The sequence below is a fragment of the Eucyclogobius newberryi genome, unplaced genomic scaffold, assembly GCF_026437365.1.
Source record: "Eucyclogobius newberryi isolate DKJ021-1_F unplaced genomic scaffold, fEucNew1.0.hap1 SCAF_6, whole genome shotgun sequence".
Lineage (NCBI taxonomy): Eukaryota > Metazoa > Chordata > Actinopteri > Gobiiformes > Gobiidae > Eucyclogobius > Eucyclogobius newberryi.
Window position 1 is genome coordinate 8,902,905 of NW_027316278.1, and position 18,086 is coordinate 8,920,990.

Genomic DNA, 18,086 nt, shown 5'->3' on the forward strand with positions numbered 1-18,086 from the left:
GGATCTACCTGCGTTGCACCAATGAAATTTCCCCATGTGGGACAATAAAGGAATATCTTATCTTATCTTATCTTATCTTATATCTTATCTTATCTTATCTTATTATTATTATTGCATTCTGTTGCTGGCTGCTCGTAGCTCACTTTGTTTTTAGAATTTCCCCAATGTGGGCTGAATACACTCATGATCATGCGTTTATTCATCATACACAGTTTCTATTAAGAGTGTTTTTTACAAGAGTTTGTTTATAAGAGTTCTTCTATTAAGAGTGTTTTTTAAACTTCCTATAAGCTATCAGTCCTTTTCCTCTGTATCTACCTGCGTTGCAACAATGAAATTTCCCCATGTGTGGACAATTAAGGAATATCTTATCTTATCTTACAATAATGATGCTATTGCAAAGTAAATATGTGTTTCCCACGTCAATGTCGGGAGTGAAACACACAAACCCATGAACACGCTCACATGAAGCACCTGTTTTGTCATGTTCATGTTTTAAAGGCTCGATTTGGCTTCAGTAAAAAAGTGTGACACCAAATCAACTTGTGTTTGTCTCCAAAGTTCATGTTGAGTTCATTCTGAGTGCGATGCCCTCTGTGTGTACATTTATAGAGGTTTCTCCTTTTGCATTTCCCTTTGTCACCTTGGATTTCAAAGGTTTGGATTAAAGTCCAAAAGCCTGATCTAATCACAGCATCAGCTCCTCTGTCACTCAAAGCAGAGAAACATCAGCTTATATTTTCTCACCTTGAACCGTTTGTCGTTCAGCCCCTGCTTCACTGGGAGCTGAAATGAAGATGGACATTTCACACCGTTACATTGATCCTAGCAACATTTCTGTGTCACTAATAAATACAGATGAGGCGTGTTAATATAACCACTGTTGTGAAGCACAAACGAGCTCTTCATCCAAGCCTCTGTTATTGTCATGAAGTGAACATTTTGTCCTGAACTTGATATTGACGAGTATTTGAAGAGTTTGGACTCGTGAGAGCTTCTGGTCCAGAGCGTCTCCAACACTGCAAAAAGTGCTCCAAAGACGACACAGATGAACAGAGCGAGGGAATTAAAAAGAGTTGTGATGGTCGGCTCCTGTCGCCTGGTTTTAAAGCTAAATGTGTCGCGTGTGGGACTTTGTGTACGATAAAACAGGCAGTGGAAATATTACGCCGCATCCATGTAAAAGACGTTAGAATGTGTTACTTACGAGGCGTGACGGTCTTGGCTGGAAAAGAAAACAGTGAAATGTTAAGTAGTTTAAATTGTGGCCTAATTTAAAACTATTTTCATATAAATAATGACATTTCATCTTACGTTTGCGCCATTTGTACAGGGCAAATGCCACAGCGCCCAAAAGAGCAACAGCAATAACTGTGGCTGCACCTGCGATGAGGCCCGTGTGCTTCTTAGCTGTTCAAATAAAGAACACAAACTATCAAACTAAACTGTCATTCAGACTTAAATATCTAGTCACGACACATTTATTTGTTCATGATTTAATGGGAATAGATTTGTCACTGTGTTAAAGTTGTCAAAAGTATCAAAAATTACAGCTCGAAACTAGATACTCAATCGAACAAGTATCGATACTGATAAAAAGATAACATGAGAATAAAACACATGATAGACCTTTCCTGAATAGTTTTAGAATGTTCTTTATCACAACTAGAATAAGACCACAAAGTAACATTCATGAAACTACTATTATTCTGTGTCAAAAAGTACCTTCTATTTAGAGATGGACCAATTGTTTTTGTTTTTCATTGTCGATTGTTAAAAAATCAGATCATTTTGGACCAATATTTGGGGCCAAATCAGATAATTTCCCAGAAAATATGTCATGTAAATTCACTCCAAAGTCACCCACAGATTTGTTTTACCACAAACCTTTAAGAGAGCAGTGGAGTCACATTTACTGCTGTTTCCTCTTCTTAACCTTAAGTGTTTAAATAAAGCTTTATGTGTTTTCTTTAGGCAAAAGGTCCAAACATAATATCTCATGTCGTGGGCTGGAGAATTAAGGCTGAAAAGTGTCAATCTCTAATTCTTTTGCCTAAAAAAGGAGTGATTTTATTATAATTTGTGATGGCTTTTTCTTTCGACACGACTTTGAAATGTTTGTGCCGTGACTGCAGTGTGAATATTGCGTTAAGCTTCTGTTGTGACTGCATGATTGGAGCCTGTGTGTGACATTACAGTGCTCACCGTTGGTCCTGATCTTGTCCGGGTGCAGCGTGTTGGGGATGTCTGGCACTCCGGACAGCTGAAACATGCACTCGTAGCGGCCCCAGTCCTCAGGTGGGACAGAGGACACGTCCAGGTCCACACTCATCTGGAAAGTCCCGTCGTGGTTGGGCAGCATCTCCCCGGGGTCCACGCCCTCGTGCAGCTCGTCTCCGTCTTTGGTCCAGAACAGCATGGCTCTGTCGGGGTAGAAGCCTGTGGCGTGGCAGGTGACGGGGGCCGAGGGAGACTTCTGCAGGAAGGACACCAGGGGGAGCTCTGGAGGAGGCACGAGACACAGGCTCAATCACAGAGTTCACCTGCATTTTAATGTTTAAAACACTGTCATCAGAGTCTTCAGAGGAAGTCCACCAAAACACATCAACTGACGTCACATTCAAACACTCATTCATTCTTTATGCTTTATTTTTATTTTTAGGATAACATTTTTTAGCCTCAAACCTTTATTTAAGCTGCTGAAAAAGTATAATCTGTGGTAAACTGAGTAATATATATGAGGATAACATAAAAAACTAATGTGGGGTCAAGATTCAAACCTTATCGTACTTTATCCACGAAAGAGTCTCATTCTCCCAATTTAAAGTAACAAATCATGTAAAATACACTTGTAAATCTGAGTTGTTTTCATTTGCCAAAACCACTATTTTTCATATTTTGTGATATTCTGAGGTTAATCCCAGTTTCTCCATTAAAATCACATTATGTTCCACTTCACTTTAGCCTCAATTCATGAATTTAGTCTGTTTTTGTTCACAAACTTTTAAAGGGTTTATATTGTGCTCTTTTCCATGTTTCTATTTCTATTTTCAATCAGGTAAATTTATTTCAGAGATAATTTTGACATCAATAATAAACTGATAACATCCTTTTTTTTAACAATAAAAGGAAGTGTTCAAAAGTATTGCACAAAAAATAAATGATAAACTGTAAAAGTATATTTAAAATTAACTACAAAATTTCAGGGATGAGATTAGCAACATTTAAAAAAAATATGATTAGATCTAGTTTCAGTTTTATTCTTATTACATGAAACACACTTAATTTTGCAAAACGATTTCAACATTTCATTTTTATTTCAGCCACTTCTAAACTGCAGCTCAATCATGAAACGATCAAATCTAGAGTTTAGAAAACATTGGTGTTGAATGTCACGTTTTATAAATATGATTAAAGTACAGACTGTGTCATAATGACCAGAATTAACTGTATATTTGTAATTACTGTAAATTATAGTTTTAATAGTGAATAAAACAGATTCTTCTCTTGAACAGATTCCTGCTCCACAGTTGTTTTAGTCTGAAGTTGATATTTAAACATGTCACCTTTCCTCTGGAGGACGCTCTGTCCATTTCGCACGTGTTTCTTCAGATACTCAACACACTCGTGGGTGATGTAGTTTTTATAATATGGTCCACTGACTCCATCCCTCTCCCACTTGTGTTTGGTGATGACGGCTTCTGGTCTCGGAGCCACAAAAGTCTCAGTCTTCAGGTCAAAGGCGATAAAATCTTCTCCATCAAAACCGTACTGATTATATCCATTTATTTCATTTGTCTCATCGTTCCATTCACAGCCGTACATCTTCTGCACCATGTGAGAGCCTGAAACAGAAACATGAGGTTTATATTCACATCTTATTTTTACATTTTCTGTTGTTGGACATTAAACTATAATAAAGTCTTGTTTATTAATGTCTTCAGAGTTATTTTAAAATGATGAATATTTAGTCAAAGAGCACGAGCTGAACAAATGTGTTTTCTCATGTACAAAATGTAGTTGAAAGATGAATAAAACTGAGACAAGACGAGGAGTAAAAAGTGAATCAGACAAACCTTCAGTCTGGTTGAGGCGTCGTCTCACTGTGTCAATGTTGACTTTGTTCACCTGCTCAGAATTCAAACATCTCTGAGTGTTTCTGTCCCAGTACTGAGGGTCGTCCTCTGTGATCTTCTCCATCCACTTCTGTTTGGGCTCATATTTCTTTGTGTCACTGTCATAATGATCGATCTCAAGCCCGTTCACATAACCAACTTCAATGAACTCTGGGAAGTTTTTCACATCAGTTGAAGAAGTTTGAAAATACATCAGAGAGTGAGTCACTGTGGAAGAAAAACATTGTCATTTAGTTGAAAATTATGAAAAAAACTAATTTTACACATCACAAATGAACACAATAGATCTTTCAACATTGAATAATAATAAATAAAGTTTTTGTAATTTTCTGCTTTAAATTAATCGAACGCTGCTTTTGATCCTAAATTTTCATGTTTAAATCAATTAGATTTATAATAATAATCAACAAAATAGTTTAAATAATTTCAAAACAACTTTAAAACATTGAAATAATTATACTTCATGTAAAAATTATCAATCCAACTGATTTTCTAAACTAATAAAATCATAAACAAGGCTAAACATTAAGAGCGTTAAGTCCCATGTTTTATTTCAAATGTGGATCTGAAATGATAGTTTTGTTATTTTTAAATGTTTGATTCATGTTTATAAAATGACATTTAAACCAGTCAGAATCAGACTGAGCCTCTGCGTCAGGAGTCGTCAGGTAAAGACACAAATACACAGAGAAAATAAAAGTGAAACAGATCATTTTCCTGGAGAATATGTTCATTATAGAATCTGATTGACAAACATGTTATTATTTTATTTAATTTGACCCAAAACTAAATGTGATCAGCCTCAAATCCTCTACAACGGCTTCAAATGCAACACTGAGCGATTGCAATGGATTTGAGCTTAATTTGTGTCAAACTAAAACATTGTTGAGCAAATGGATTTAGCCTTAAAATAAAGATATAAGTGAATTGTGATCAAACTGAATGTTCAAGTCCAGGTCACGTGAGTCTAGTCCGAGTTGTGTCCTCAGCACTGCAAGTCTGAGTTCAAATAAAGTCTGAGTCAAATCCAAGTCAAAAGTCCATTTAGTTGAATTCAAATCTTTTCTAACTGAGTCTGGTCCTGCTCTGGAGTCGGCCCAGGTCACGGTGACACTGGAGAGGGAAAGTGACTCAGACTTTAGTGTGAAAAACAAAGAATGACTGAAGACATCTGAGAGAGGTTATTACATTTGTTTGTCCCAATTAGAAAGAAAGAAACGAAGAACACGAGGAGAAACAGCAACAGTCCCTAAACTTACTTCAAACGTGGTTCTCAAATAAATACCGGTTATTCTTAGTTATTTTAATATATTTAAGCTTTTTCTACTCAAAGTTGTCTAATATAATCTTTAAACCAATCAGACACCGTGACGTCATCTGTCGCTAGGTAAAAACAAACTAAAAACAAGTGCGAAAACGAAAGTCACAAAACGATGTGCGTGTTTGCTTCTCCACAAACCTTTACTTTCAATATATATTTGTGTATTTCACGGACAAAATATGTGAAATTCTCTTGTTTCAGTTGAATTCGATCATAAGAAAAAGAACCAGTGGCAAAATAAACAATTAAACCGAACATTGAAATGAGTTTGAACATGTTGAGCAGTGAATAAGAATAAATACAAACAGTTTAAAAATATATGTCCAATTATTACAGCATTTATTATAGAAAGAGAAAGTTGTCCAGAATGATTTAACTCGGTTTGTGTAGGATCTGTCACATTATAAACAAAACTAAAACAGTAGATAAATGAGTTTACTCACTTGATTCTGCCTCGTTTATAATCAAGACTGCTCCAAGAAGAGAGACCAAAACTACAATATTCATGACGAACATTGTAGAAGAAGTTTTCAGAGGTGTTTATCTCCTGAAAGGCGGAAGTGTAATGTCGAGGGGCGTTGTTGTTGTTGTTGTTGTTGTTGTTGTTTTATGGCGGTTGGCATCCGAGTGTTGCATTACCGCCAGACTTTATTCCTCAGACGTTTCGCAGTCCTCAGACTCTGTCGTAGTCCGTAAAAGTACTCCTCCCATCGCTTTGGCGTTACAAAGCCCATGAGGTCATGATGTGTTTTTGTGACTAGAATAGTTGTTGTGTCAGAGACCAACCGGCTTTATTCCAGGGAGACTCTTCTTCACCTTCCTCGCCCTCTTTGACGTTCGGTGCTTTGGAAGTACAAAGCCCATGAGGTCATGGGACGTCTTTGTTGTTTTACAAAGCCCATGAGGTCATGGGACGTCTTTGTCGTTTTATCCTTTAGAAGTCCTTCTTCCATCACTTTGGTGTTTCTAGGCCCATGAAGTCAAAGCGCGTTAGAACATCCTCTTGCTCCTCATCCTCGGCTCAGTCTCCAACACCCCCCACCTCTATAAATGTTTGCCCAGCCCTGTGCTACATAAGTAAGCAACCACAGCCTGACACAAACCCTGTGACTGGATCGCCAGAACGTTCCGCATATTGAACTCCCGCCCATTATTCCGGAACCACAAGGCCAACCCGGCCCTTTCTCTATCATAAGCCTCACAGCAAATCAGCACATGCTCTCTGGCACCCGACAGTGACCACACAGACCGGTCGGATGTTTGCCTATCCTACTCAGTGACCAATTGAGTCCAGTATGGCCAATCCTCATGCGGGCGAAGGCCCTTTCAGACGCGCGTGTTTAAATACAGTGGGCTGGACCTTTAGATGGGACGGTCACGTGACGATTATTGAACCAATGAGAATTCTGACTGAGCTTGAGCGTCACGTGTCACTAGGTGAACGTAAGTGACACAGGTTGTGAAGCGAACAGGGCGAAAACGAAAGTAAAAGAAATCGACACAAAACAAGAATAATGTTTGTTTTTTAATGATATAGTTTTTAAATACCAGAGATATAACACAAATCTACAAGAAACACGACAGAAAATACACAAAATTAGCTTAAACCAGTGTTTTTCTTGCGTTTTAATTCCTTCTTTCGACTTCACTTCCTTATTGCCTAAAATTAACCGAGGTCTGCTTCAAGGTAGTGGGACTATTTACACTATATTTAGCCTTATCATGGACCAAAATAGGTTTAAAATGTAATTAAAACAGGCCTATATCTGAATGACATGAATACAAACAAGGTTAAATTCAAGTCAAAACCTAACTTCAATGTGCAAAGCTATAAATTAAATTGCATCCTATAATTCAGATTAATCAACACCAGAAACTTCCCTCTCACACCACAGTAATGTATTGTAATAGCAACAAAATATAGACTTAACAGCTGATTAAAAAGATGATAAAAGTTGTAGTTTTTGCAGTTTAAAAAGGCTCTAGTGTTTCATACATACTAAGAATAAGGAATTATTTGTAAAACTCTTGCATTTATGTTGATGTTCTTCTTTCACTTATTGTTGTAGATTCAGCCTAAAATGATCTGTAAACTGCGTGTGTGGTCAGCATTATTCCAGTGTTATTAGGCGTCCTGAAGCTGTTTCACTTTGTGGCGTCACAACAAAACCAGTGGAGGTCAAATATCAGCTTCTGTTTCTCTTATTATTACAGAACATTCACTTTTTCACCTCAGCAATTTTAAGTCCCTGTCAATCATCACTGACACTTACATTTACAAGACTCATATTTTCTGTACAAACAACTAAGTCAGCAAAACAAATATTGAAACATGCAATATTACTTTAAACAAAATGCATTTGGTTTATATCCTCAGTTTATTGACTCTTTAGTCCTGTTTCTTCATGGGTTTGTCAGACATGTTTTGACTTTGAGTTTAGTTTTGACAAGTGAAACAGGAACTTTACATAAATACATAGGCCTAGTTGTAATATTGGTTGATTTTCTCAGAGAATGTTTTTTATTTAACTTTTATTTAACCAGGAGAGTTCCATTAAAAACCTCTTTTCCAAGGGAGTTCTGACCAACTGTTACAACAAACAAATAACATTATAATGACACAGAATCTGACACACATTTGCACATTATTGATGAACTAATGGTTTCAAATTGCTGTTAAATGCATTTGACTAATGTTGTCTTATCTCGAGTTTGAATCATATTTGTTAAAGGCACATTATGTCACTTTTCTGATGTTTATGACCTGCTTGTCTCAGTGGAGATGTTTTTGTTTTGTCGGAAAAGTGATCTCCATGGAGACAAGCAGGTGGGGTCACCAGGCAAAGTTACAGGTCAGATCTGTGGAGTGGCGAGCCTGCTCACAGTAAGAACACATGTTTTTCAACCAATAAAAATATAAGAATATTAGAATAAGAGAGATACATTTCATGTCAAAGTGTGAAACATGAGTCAAAACAATAATATCTGAGACAGACAAGAAACATGGGAAATATGTGGAGGGAAAAGATTTAGTCATTTTACACCATGTTTCCCCTATAAAATGTATAATGTTTGAAAGAATAAAAGCACAAATCTCAAGAATGCTATTTATTTACAATCTTCATTATGTCAGAATAATTTGTACCAAATAATCCTGTCACAAAGTTTGTGTTTGCATGTTCTCATCATCTGAACGATTTTACATCACAATCTGTATGAAATGAAGAGTTGTACAACATTTATTACCTCCTGAACTTCAGAAAACAATGTCACTCCTGAGACAAGAACACATTAAATTAAGATTCATAGAAATTAGAGCACATTTTACAAAGTACGAGATTATGTCTCAATTACAGCCAGTGATGGAACTGAAATAGAATCATGCGACTGAACATGTCTCACAATTACACTAATGTTGCTGTAAATGTTAAACTGACCATATCTGACACATTTAAGTCAAAGTGACATTGCATAAAAAGTTGTAAAACAATATAATTTTCTTCCACAAACTGTCCAAAATCTGTGATTAAAGAAACTTATCATTTTTTAGTGTATCAACATTAACTGTGCTAAATTTAAAGCAAATCCATGAAGTTTGAATTCAATTATTTTCCTGAAATCTGTAACTTTTCCATTAAATGGTTTCATAGTCTTTCTATGGACAAATGAATGACAATTATACCTGTTGTATACATGTTTGTGAGTATGAATATTATTTCTGCTACAGCAGGTAAACCATTTCAGACACAGAGCTCATCTTGGGCTTCAATTTAAGTTTAAACTTCAGTTTAAGTTAAATTGGAGTCATAATCTGTTTAGATATGGAACAGAAATGTCATGCTTTGGTCACAATGCAACTGTGAAGAGGATTTGTCCATGAGAATTACATTTTTTGATATTTCTTTCAATGTATTATTTATTATTTGAAAACAGATATGCATGAACTCATATAATGTTATATTCCTCATCATATCAGTTTTCTTTGCTCCAAATTCAGCCGTGTGACACTAGATGTGACTTGAGTTTTTGTTTGTTCATTTTTTTTTCAATCGCAAAATTCTCTCTGAGATTTTGTCCCAAAAAGGGGTTTGGGGTCCTGGGACCAAATGGGGCCAAGTTGAAACAAAAGACTTGAACTCGTAGTGGCCCGAGGTTTAAACTAATAAAAATAATAGTAAGAACATATGTAACTTTATAATGACACAGGAGGTAAAAGCTGTTAAAGAGGAAAGGACTGAAGCACCAGAAGTGTGTAAGTGTGTGACTCCCACAATGTGAGCTCACAATGTGTGTTCATAGTTTTATTTATGTGATTTTTCATGTGTAATAATAGTGTGTTTTTGTAATACAGATTTTGGCCACTTGGTGGAGCCAGCCGCACTGGGACTGTTTGGAGTCTGACTTCTTCTGCTGTTCATCTGCAGCGGCTCATTTTGTGTTATTTCAGGTTGGAACAGTCACACCAAACATAAAACTGACAAATATGAAGTCCACATAATATAACTTTTGTTAAAACATTTGTTGTTGTCTAAGCTAGACTTTCATTATTTTGTTTAAATCTAGAATTAGCTTAGTCATGCTAACTCCTGCTAGCCTAGACCTGCTATTGTCCGTTTATCTCTTTATTGTACTGTCTATTTTTAAGTTATTTATCTACAGCTGTTCTTAAACTGTGTGTGGCAAGTACAAGTAACACTAGAATTTCCCCATTGTGGGACAAAGAAAGGTTCTTTTAACCAGTGGTGGAACCGGCATTTACTTCATGGTCTTTATATATTTTGTGTCTGGTAGTTTCCTTGGTTGATGAAGACCAAGAGATGGCAAGTGCCATTCGCCAGCAGATGGAGGAACCAGATGATGATTGTAACCCGCCTCAACATTCCCCAACTATAGAGATCCCTAATCAAGGTATGCTATAGTTCAATCAAGAAATACAATAGTATTTTATTTATTTTAATAACCGCACATTTATATGCAAATCTTTAATCATTTATTTGAAGACTAGTTCAATAAAAAACGTATATTTTATATATGTGCTTCTCGTGGTGCTTCTTTGTTTTATCAAATGGCATTCACTTCAATTGTTCTAGTGTTCTAGTCTTAATACTTCTTTATATCTTGTATATGTACAGGCACCATTCACAAGTCGACATTAGTGTCGCTCCTCAACAGCAACAAAGATGAGAAACTTTCAACCGATCGCCTGAGGCGTGTTCGCTCAAAACAAACCTCATCAGATGCTGTCCATGAGGAGAGGGCTGAGAGTGAAGTTTGACTCTGTGGTGTGATGTGGCAGTTCATACAGGAAGAGAGGAGAACAGGATTGGCAGAGTGCAACGTCGAGTGAAACACGGTCTGAGAAGTACAGAAATCCAATAAGCCTTCAGGAGAAGAAAACTGACGTCCATCTCAATATGTAGCAGCAAAACGAGGGAAACTTCACATATAAACCAGGGTCCTCTGCTGTGTATCAATAGAATCGTTGATCTCTGTAGTGTGCCTCACATCAAGTGCAGTTTCTAGGGAGTTTCACATTGCAAGGGAGGATGAGCGGATGATCCTTGACTACCTAGAAAAGAAGAGAAGTAAACCTGCAAGGACGCCAAGTGTAAACCTCGATGTGAAACAATCAGTGACGGAGGACGAAGAGTAGTGGAGGTACAACCAGTGGTGAACAATTCTGGACAAAGAAGATCCAATCGACCAAAAAAATGTGTCATATTTCAAACATGATTGTACATGAGAAGATGGTGTACGTCAACTAAGTCATTCCACTTTTCTGGTGCTTTAGCTCATGGGAAACAAACCTAAATAAAGTTATTTCTCAGAATTTTCATGTCATTGAATTGTAAATTTGTATAACAATACTAATATGTTTCAGTGCACTTTTCTAACTTTTAAAGTGAAAAAGGCTATATTTTCAGGCGTGGTCAGTGAAAAGGGTACTTTTTCAGGGGTAAGGAGGTCAGTGATTAGGGGTGGTTTTTCAAACCTGTGTATGAGCATGGGCACTATATAAAAGCCATGAGACCGGGGCAGCCTGCCATGGATGTTGATGAATGCACTTAATTCAAGCTCAACACTTCCACACTTAAACTAACACACACTGTGAGACACAAGGACTGGTCCAAGCCTAGACAAAGTGACATTTGTGGAAACTGCAGAAAGTGTCATTTTAAAAGGTGAAGTTGTGTATGCATTTATTAAATATCAGAGCATCCAAGATTTAATCCACTAAAACATTCAATATTTAAGAATTGTTAGTTGCGTGTATTGATTTTTTCAACGTCTTTGTCTCCCCTCTTGGTTTTACCTTTATAATATAAGCCTCATTCAAGGTCTGTAAAAAGGACACTGTGGCCCATTTTATGTTTAGTAAATAGATATTATGCATTAGACTTCTCTTGGCCAACTTCAGACATGGAAGTAGGGAAAAAATACAATTACATGATCAAATATTGTATTGTTTCTATTCATGGGTTTCAAAATAAGAAATTTATTAAAACTAAATACATCTTTTGAATGGGAAAAGTGCTCAAATTGTTAATTGCAGGAACAGAAGCCGAAACCCATGAATAGAATGTTTATTTACATTTCTGGTTCCACGGAGTTTATTAAATGGAATATGTTACCAAAAATAATGTATTTTGTAGATACCATATGCCCACTAAACCAAACAGATTCTTTGCAACATTAGAGCCTCTGTTGAGTCTATCAGGGACAGACAGAGGAACTATAAGAACTACAAGTCCTCAGAACTAACAGCAGAGGACAGCAATGTGCGTTTGTAGGCTTTTTAAATTAACTTTTAAAATGACTTCTTCTGTTATCTGTCCTTTTGCTCTGTATCTACCTGCGTTGCAACAATGAAATTTCCCCATGTGTGCACAATAAAGGAATATCTTATTTTATCTTAAATACTCACCAATAATCCTAGTCCTAGCTTCAGGACAGCAGTGTTACAGAAATGTCCTCCAAATGAGACGAGCAAACTTATCAAAAGCTGAAACCAGATGGATCCCGTCCTTTTTGTCCAAATATAAGGCAGAAAGATGTCGCTGGTGGAGAGCGCTGCCATGAGGGATTCATCCGACAGATCGATGACCAACGTCTTTCAGTGTTTCATGTAGATCGTCTATAATTAAGTCTTCATACATTATTTTTAATATCAGCTGTTGCTCTCTGTTCCCTTCACCCGCACAGAGCTGGGGAAGAAAGTCTTTCTACTCGAGTACTTTGGCGTGATGTTGCAGAAAAACTGGAGTTCTCGTCTTTAAAACCATGTTGTTTATTGAAGCAGTCCCTAATCTCTAATGAGTCATTGTTTGTCATAACCTGCGCTTCATCAATTTATGGAACTGGGGTCTCGCTGAGGGGTTTATGCTCAAATAAAAACAAAAATACTAAATTATATCTATGCTTTAAAATGTAGATTCATTTTTCATTTTTCTTTTATGTCCCTTGGTTTTAATCTATGTATTCTGCTACATTTCCCCCAGGTCACTACTGAACAAGAGGTTTTGATCTCAATGTCGTTTTAAGTGATAAAATCAAATAAAAATGATGAATAAATAAGATGTGTTTGTACAGTATGCATGTTGTAACTGTTGGACTTTCCCAGGCTTTAATCTCAATAGAACTCTCTTAAATGAATAAATCTTGTCAGAACATAAAATATTCGTGTCTTGGAGAGTACAACATCCATCAAACCATTAAGTACAACAATCTGAGGAAGGCTAACCACTCTGCCACACCACACACACACAAATAACCAGAGAAGCTCATATAGATCATTTATTTTAATAGTAATTTATCATAAAGAGTAAAATAAATTTAAAAGAGGAAAAAAATAAATAAAAAAAGATGGGACAGATCAGCCGAGGCACCGATCAAATATAAAATTATATAAAATAGTTTCTGCGGTTTACCATTCACGTGATAAACTTATGTCATATAGTGTTACGCCACCGATACAAAACACGCCGTCTTTAGCGTGAACGCGGACGACGTGGACGAAACGAAAAAAGAATAACATTGGCAGCTACGAGGGCAAAAAGGGGCGTGACAGTTTTGGTTACACTTGGTTCAAAAAAAATCACCTTATCACAAATAAACTATGTACATCATTTAATAAAACAGAAATCTCAACATGAAAATTGCGTATTTGTGTCCGACCGTCCGCGGAGCTCGAACGTGAAGTGAAGTTGGACAGATTTGGACAGATCTGTGCAACAGTGACGGACAAAACGGACACGGACATAAACATAACGGCAATTTCACGCTCGTCCGGGTCAGTGCTTGGAACCTGGTTGGAAGAGCTGGGAAAACGTGTCAAAATAGATCATTTCTTGTCCCGATATAAAACAGTTCGCCGGAGTTGATCGCCGAAACGTGGATGTTCAACGTTTGGCAAGTGGGTGTAAATGTCCAGATATCTTTAACAACTCGATAAAGCAGCAGACGTTATACTACTTTTGGCTTATAATTCAAAGGCTACATTTGCACGTGTGTTTTTTCCTAGCATTCGATAAGGCTTTACGGCAAACGGATGTTGTTCGTCGTCCGTATCGGAAGAGTCTTGAAGCAGGAACTTTCGATCTTTTTGCATCGTTTGTATTGCCTCGTGTATTCTGGTCAAGAGATTGAAAGACCATTTTGAAAGGGCAGCAGACATTGTCCCGATGTAAAGTTTTTATTGTTCTTTGCTTTCCGAATCAGTGCTTTGAGAAGCTTCTTTGTCGCTCGCCTCTTCTACCGTTTTGACACCTTGAGAAGCTTCTTTGTCGCTCGCCTCTTCCACCGTTTTGACGCCTTGAGAAGCTTCTTTGTCGCTCGCCTCTTCTACCGTTTTAACGCCTTGAGAAGCTTCTTTGTCGCTCGCCTCTTCTACCGTTTTGACGCCTTGAGAAGCTTCTTTGTCGCTCGCCTCTTCTACCGTTTTAACGCCTTGAGAAGCTTCTTTGTCGCTCGCCTCTTCTACCGTTTTGACGCCTTGAGAAGCTTCTTTGTCGCTCGCCTCTTCTACCGTCTTGAGCTGAGCGTTTCCAACTTCCTCCTCCTCCGTGGCGTCACTAGTGGGGCTCTGAAACCCGCTGTCGTCGTGCGGTGGGAGCAAGTCCGCGGTACCCTCCGGCTTGCCGTCCGTGGAATCCGCGTCGCCGTTTTGGGTCGGAACTTCCGTTGCGTTGTCCTCGCTCGGCGGGGAAGGCAAGAGCTCGTCCGAGGACTCTTCCAGGTTTGCCGACGCAGCTTGGTCATCCTCGTTCTCGCTCTTAGAAGGAGAAGTTTCCACGCCGTTCGCTACCACGGCTTCGACGGCGTCTACGGTTTTGGACGGGGCAGCCTCGGTTGCATTGGCGTCCACGGTCGATGGAGGATATTTAGCGTCTTCTGCTGGAACGTCAGGAGATTTCACTTCCTCCGCGACTTCAGCGCTCACTGGGACCTCTTTGGCAGGTTTTGCGTCGCTTTGGACAATTCCGTTGGACGTTTCCTCCGTTGGGGCGTCTCCCGTTACCTTTTCCGCACACGGCGCAGCTTTCTCGCCATCTGGTTTGGAATCTTCAACAGAATGTTCCACCAAACGAGCATCAGAAGCCTCCTCCTTTGCGGGAACGACTTCATTCTCCAGTTTCTCTCCCCGTTCCACCTCTTTAGCCTTTACGGACTCATTTTCGCCCTCTTCCTCTTCCGGGATGTCCTCCACTCCTGGCACTTCCAAGCACGACTCCGGAATGATGGGACTTCCGTCGACCTGGATGATGGACACGACTTGCTTCATCCGGCGTTTCCTCTGGGAGTCCGCGTTCTCCTCTCCTCCGTCAGAGTTGGTTTCCTCGACGTCCTTGGGCTCGCCGCCGTACTCCCCGGCCCAGTCCACGGAGGGGTTGTCGCCCAGGAGGTGCAGACTCGGGTCGCTGTTGCTCAGGACGATGCTGTCCCGATACAGGTTGTGTCTCCTCTGGACGGCGGCCTCCTTCACGGCTAAACATGGGAAAGAAAAGAAGATGTAATTCAGGTAAATGCGTAATGTGAGGGTTCAATCGCAAATTAGGACACTTCTCAGAATAATCATTAGCTAGTGTGTTAATCTACTCGCCATCTAGAGGAGAATTATTTTGATTAAACTGTCAATTAAATCTACTTTCCACCTCTCAAAGACCTCAACATCTACGTTTGAAATGAGGAAACAAAGAAGCTGTTTTTAGCTGAAGGATCTGGCCACTTAAAGCTACGGCTCTTTCAGGCTTCCTGTTCGATAAATCAGGTTTTGTCAAGTTTATTATAAGGAAAAATGCAAAAAAAGAGAAAAGATGCTTGCGCCAGGTTATAGCAGTTTCCAGTTTCCAAATTTCCAGCAGTAGTTCCTGGATGTGATGAATGGCAGTGACATGTAACACTCTTTACATACCGTATTTTCCGCCTTAAATATGGCTTAATTAGGCCCGAGCCCCAGCAGGGGGAGGGCCTATTGCTCCCGCAACGCTGCCGAAGGCCCCTGGCAAGTACAGTGAACTAGCCCATGCCGAAGGCATGGATCATGCATACTTACTCCTGCTATGACAGAAATAGTCAACAATTAGTGAATGGGCGTAGCCCATTCACTAATTGTTGACAACAGCAGCGCGAAGCGCTGCATTCCTCCAAAAACCCTCCTGGCATCGTCCCGTATGCGAGAATCCATGCCGCAGGCATGGGCCATGCTTGTATCTGCTCAAATCAATGGAAGTCTATGGGGAGTGGGCGGGGCATCCCGACGGAATAGGGAGTGACGAGCGCGTAAGCGCTCGTAATGATGATTCCACCCCATGGCGGCATCGGGAAGGCTTAGAGCTTTCAAACGATGTATCATTTGTTGTTATAGTAAAAACGGCTATATTGTTTTTGCTAAAAATATTATTATTATTATTATTATTATTATTTTTCTTGTTCTTCTTCAGCGCTTTGATCTCTAATTTGACCCCCTGAACATGCTCAAAAACTCACCAAACTTTGCCCAAAATTCAGAATCGGCGAAAAATTTTATTTTTTCTGGGCCATTTTTTTTTTCGTTAAAAAATGGCGCGACAGCGCCACCGACAAAAGTCAAAATACATTGCGCCTATGGGAGACGCCCCGAGGTCAACTTTGGCGTAAAGCTACGAAATTCGGGACACGCATTCCTCTCGTGAGGATAAACAAAAAAAATCATTGTGGCCACGCCCCCAAACTTACCCTATGGCCGCCATCTTCCTTTGAAAATGAAAACAAGCTGAGTTAGCCATTTTGTTTACGTCAAACTTTGACGAACTCCTCCTAGGGCGTTTTGCCCACCGACTTCAAAATCGGCGTACGTCCTCTGGACAAGTGGGGCATCTAAAGTTATTCAATTTTTTGAGATACCTTTTACGGTCTGTGTGCGGCGCAGCCGCAAAGTTGGACAACTTATTTTGGAATATTGCAGGTCTAAAAATTGCTCCCATTTGATCAAAACCAGTCCGATTAGGACCAAATTTGAATCAGTTGTTAAACTTTCTAGTTTGGACCAGTTTATGATGACAAAATTGAAATGGCAGTGATAGCGCCCCCTACAGAGTGACCTTTAAATTAACATTGAAGGTCAAAAATTAGTTTTACCAAAATTGTCTAAACTTTACCCAAAATTCTATTTTGCCGTCCCGATCACAAAAGCCAATCACAAAAATGCCTAATTTTTTACGCCGTAGTCGTAGCGATGACAGAAACCTCCCATGTTATCCCTATGGGAAAACCACAAAATCTCTCAAATTACCACATTTTTATGTTTTACACTTTAACGAAGTCCTCCTAGTGCGTTTTGCCCACCAACCTCAAAATCGGTGTACGTCCTCTAGACAAGTGGTGTATCTAAAGTTATCCAAATTTTAAGGATAACTTTTACGGTCTTTGTGCGACGGAGCCGCAAACGTTTCCCAGAATTCTGACTATTTGGCCTTCAGAGTGGCCTATAAACAATAGAGTTTTTCCAAATGACATGATATTTTGAACAAAATTCTAATTTGCCATCCTGATCATAAAAGTATGAGAGCCAAAGTCATATTTTGTACGGCGTAACCGTAGCGTTGACAGAAACATCCCATGTTATCCTTATGGGAAAATCGTAGAATCGCTCAAATCACCACATTTTTACGCTTCACACTTTAACAAACTCCTCCTAGGGCGATTGTCCGATCAAGCTCATATTTGGGGGAAATCATCTACACAAGCGGGCCATCCAAAGGTATCCATATTTTGATTCTAAGTGCTACGGTCTCTGTGTGGCGGACCCGCAAATATATGTCAGAAATGGGAAAACAGCGAAATCTCTAAAATGACCACATTTTCACGCTTCACACTTTAACAAACTCCTCCTAGGCCGATTGCCCGATCAAGCTCATATTTGGGGAAATCATCTACACAAATGGGGCATCAAAAGTTATCCATATTTTGATTTTAAGTGGTACGGTCTCTGTGCCGTGGAGCTGCAAATATATTGTCACAAATGGGAAAAACACCAAATCCTTGAAATGTTCACATTTACGCTTCACACTTTAATGAAGTCCTCTGTGGGCAATAGCTCGATCAAGCTCATATTTGGGAAAAATAATCTACACAAGCGGAGCATCAAAAGT

General features: G+C 38.9%; 2 protein-coding genes across 3 annotated transcripts in view; both read right to left on the reverse strand.

The window, feature by feature from the left end:
• Positions 1-718: 718 nt before the first annotated feature.
• LOC140346389 (class I histocompatibility antigen, F10 alpha chain-like) lies at positions 719-6,032 on the reverse strand. The gene is made up of 7 exons (XM_072432415.1): positions 5,901-6,032; positions 4,077-4,343; positions 3,567-3,845; positions 2,206-2,502; positions 1,315-1,410; positions 1,208-1,225; positions 719-786 (listed from the first exon to the last, which is right to left on the reverse strand). The coding sequence occupies exons 1-7, from the start codon at positions 5,971-5,973 to the stop codon at positions 734-736; spliced, it is 1,083 nt and encodes a 360-aa protein (XP_072288516.1). The 5' UTR covers positions 5,974-6,032; the 3' UTR covers positions 719-733.
• A 7,223-nt stretch (positions 6,033-13,255) lies between these two features.
• Positions 13,256-18,086, reverse strand: part of niban2b (niban apoptosis regulator 2b) — a 52,242-nt gene continuing 47,411 nt past the window's right edge. For both annotated transcript variants that reach the window (XM_072432410.1, XM_072432409.1), the window contains one exon: positions 13,256-15,441. In XM_072432410.1, the coding sequence (XP_072288511.1) occupies positions 14,150-15,441 (1,292 nt within the window). In that variant the 3' untranslated portion in view covers positions 13,256-14,149. The remainder of the gene's footprint in view (positions 15,442-18,086) is intronic.

Coding starts and splice junctions, on each gene's coding strand:
- LOC140346389 (XM_072432415.1), bottom strand. CDS start 5,973: ATGTTCGTCATGAATATTGTAGTTTTGGTCTCTCTTCTTGGAGCAGTC. Junction 4,344..5,900: donor TATAAACGAGGCAGAATCAA/GTGAGTAAACTC, acceptor TTTCTTCCACAG/TGACTCACTCTCTGATGTAT. Junction 3,846..4,076: donor ACGCCTCAACCAGACTGAAG/GTTTGTCTGATT, acceptor TTTCTGTTTCAG/GCTCTCACATGGTGCAGAAG.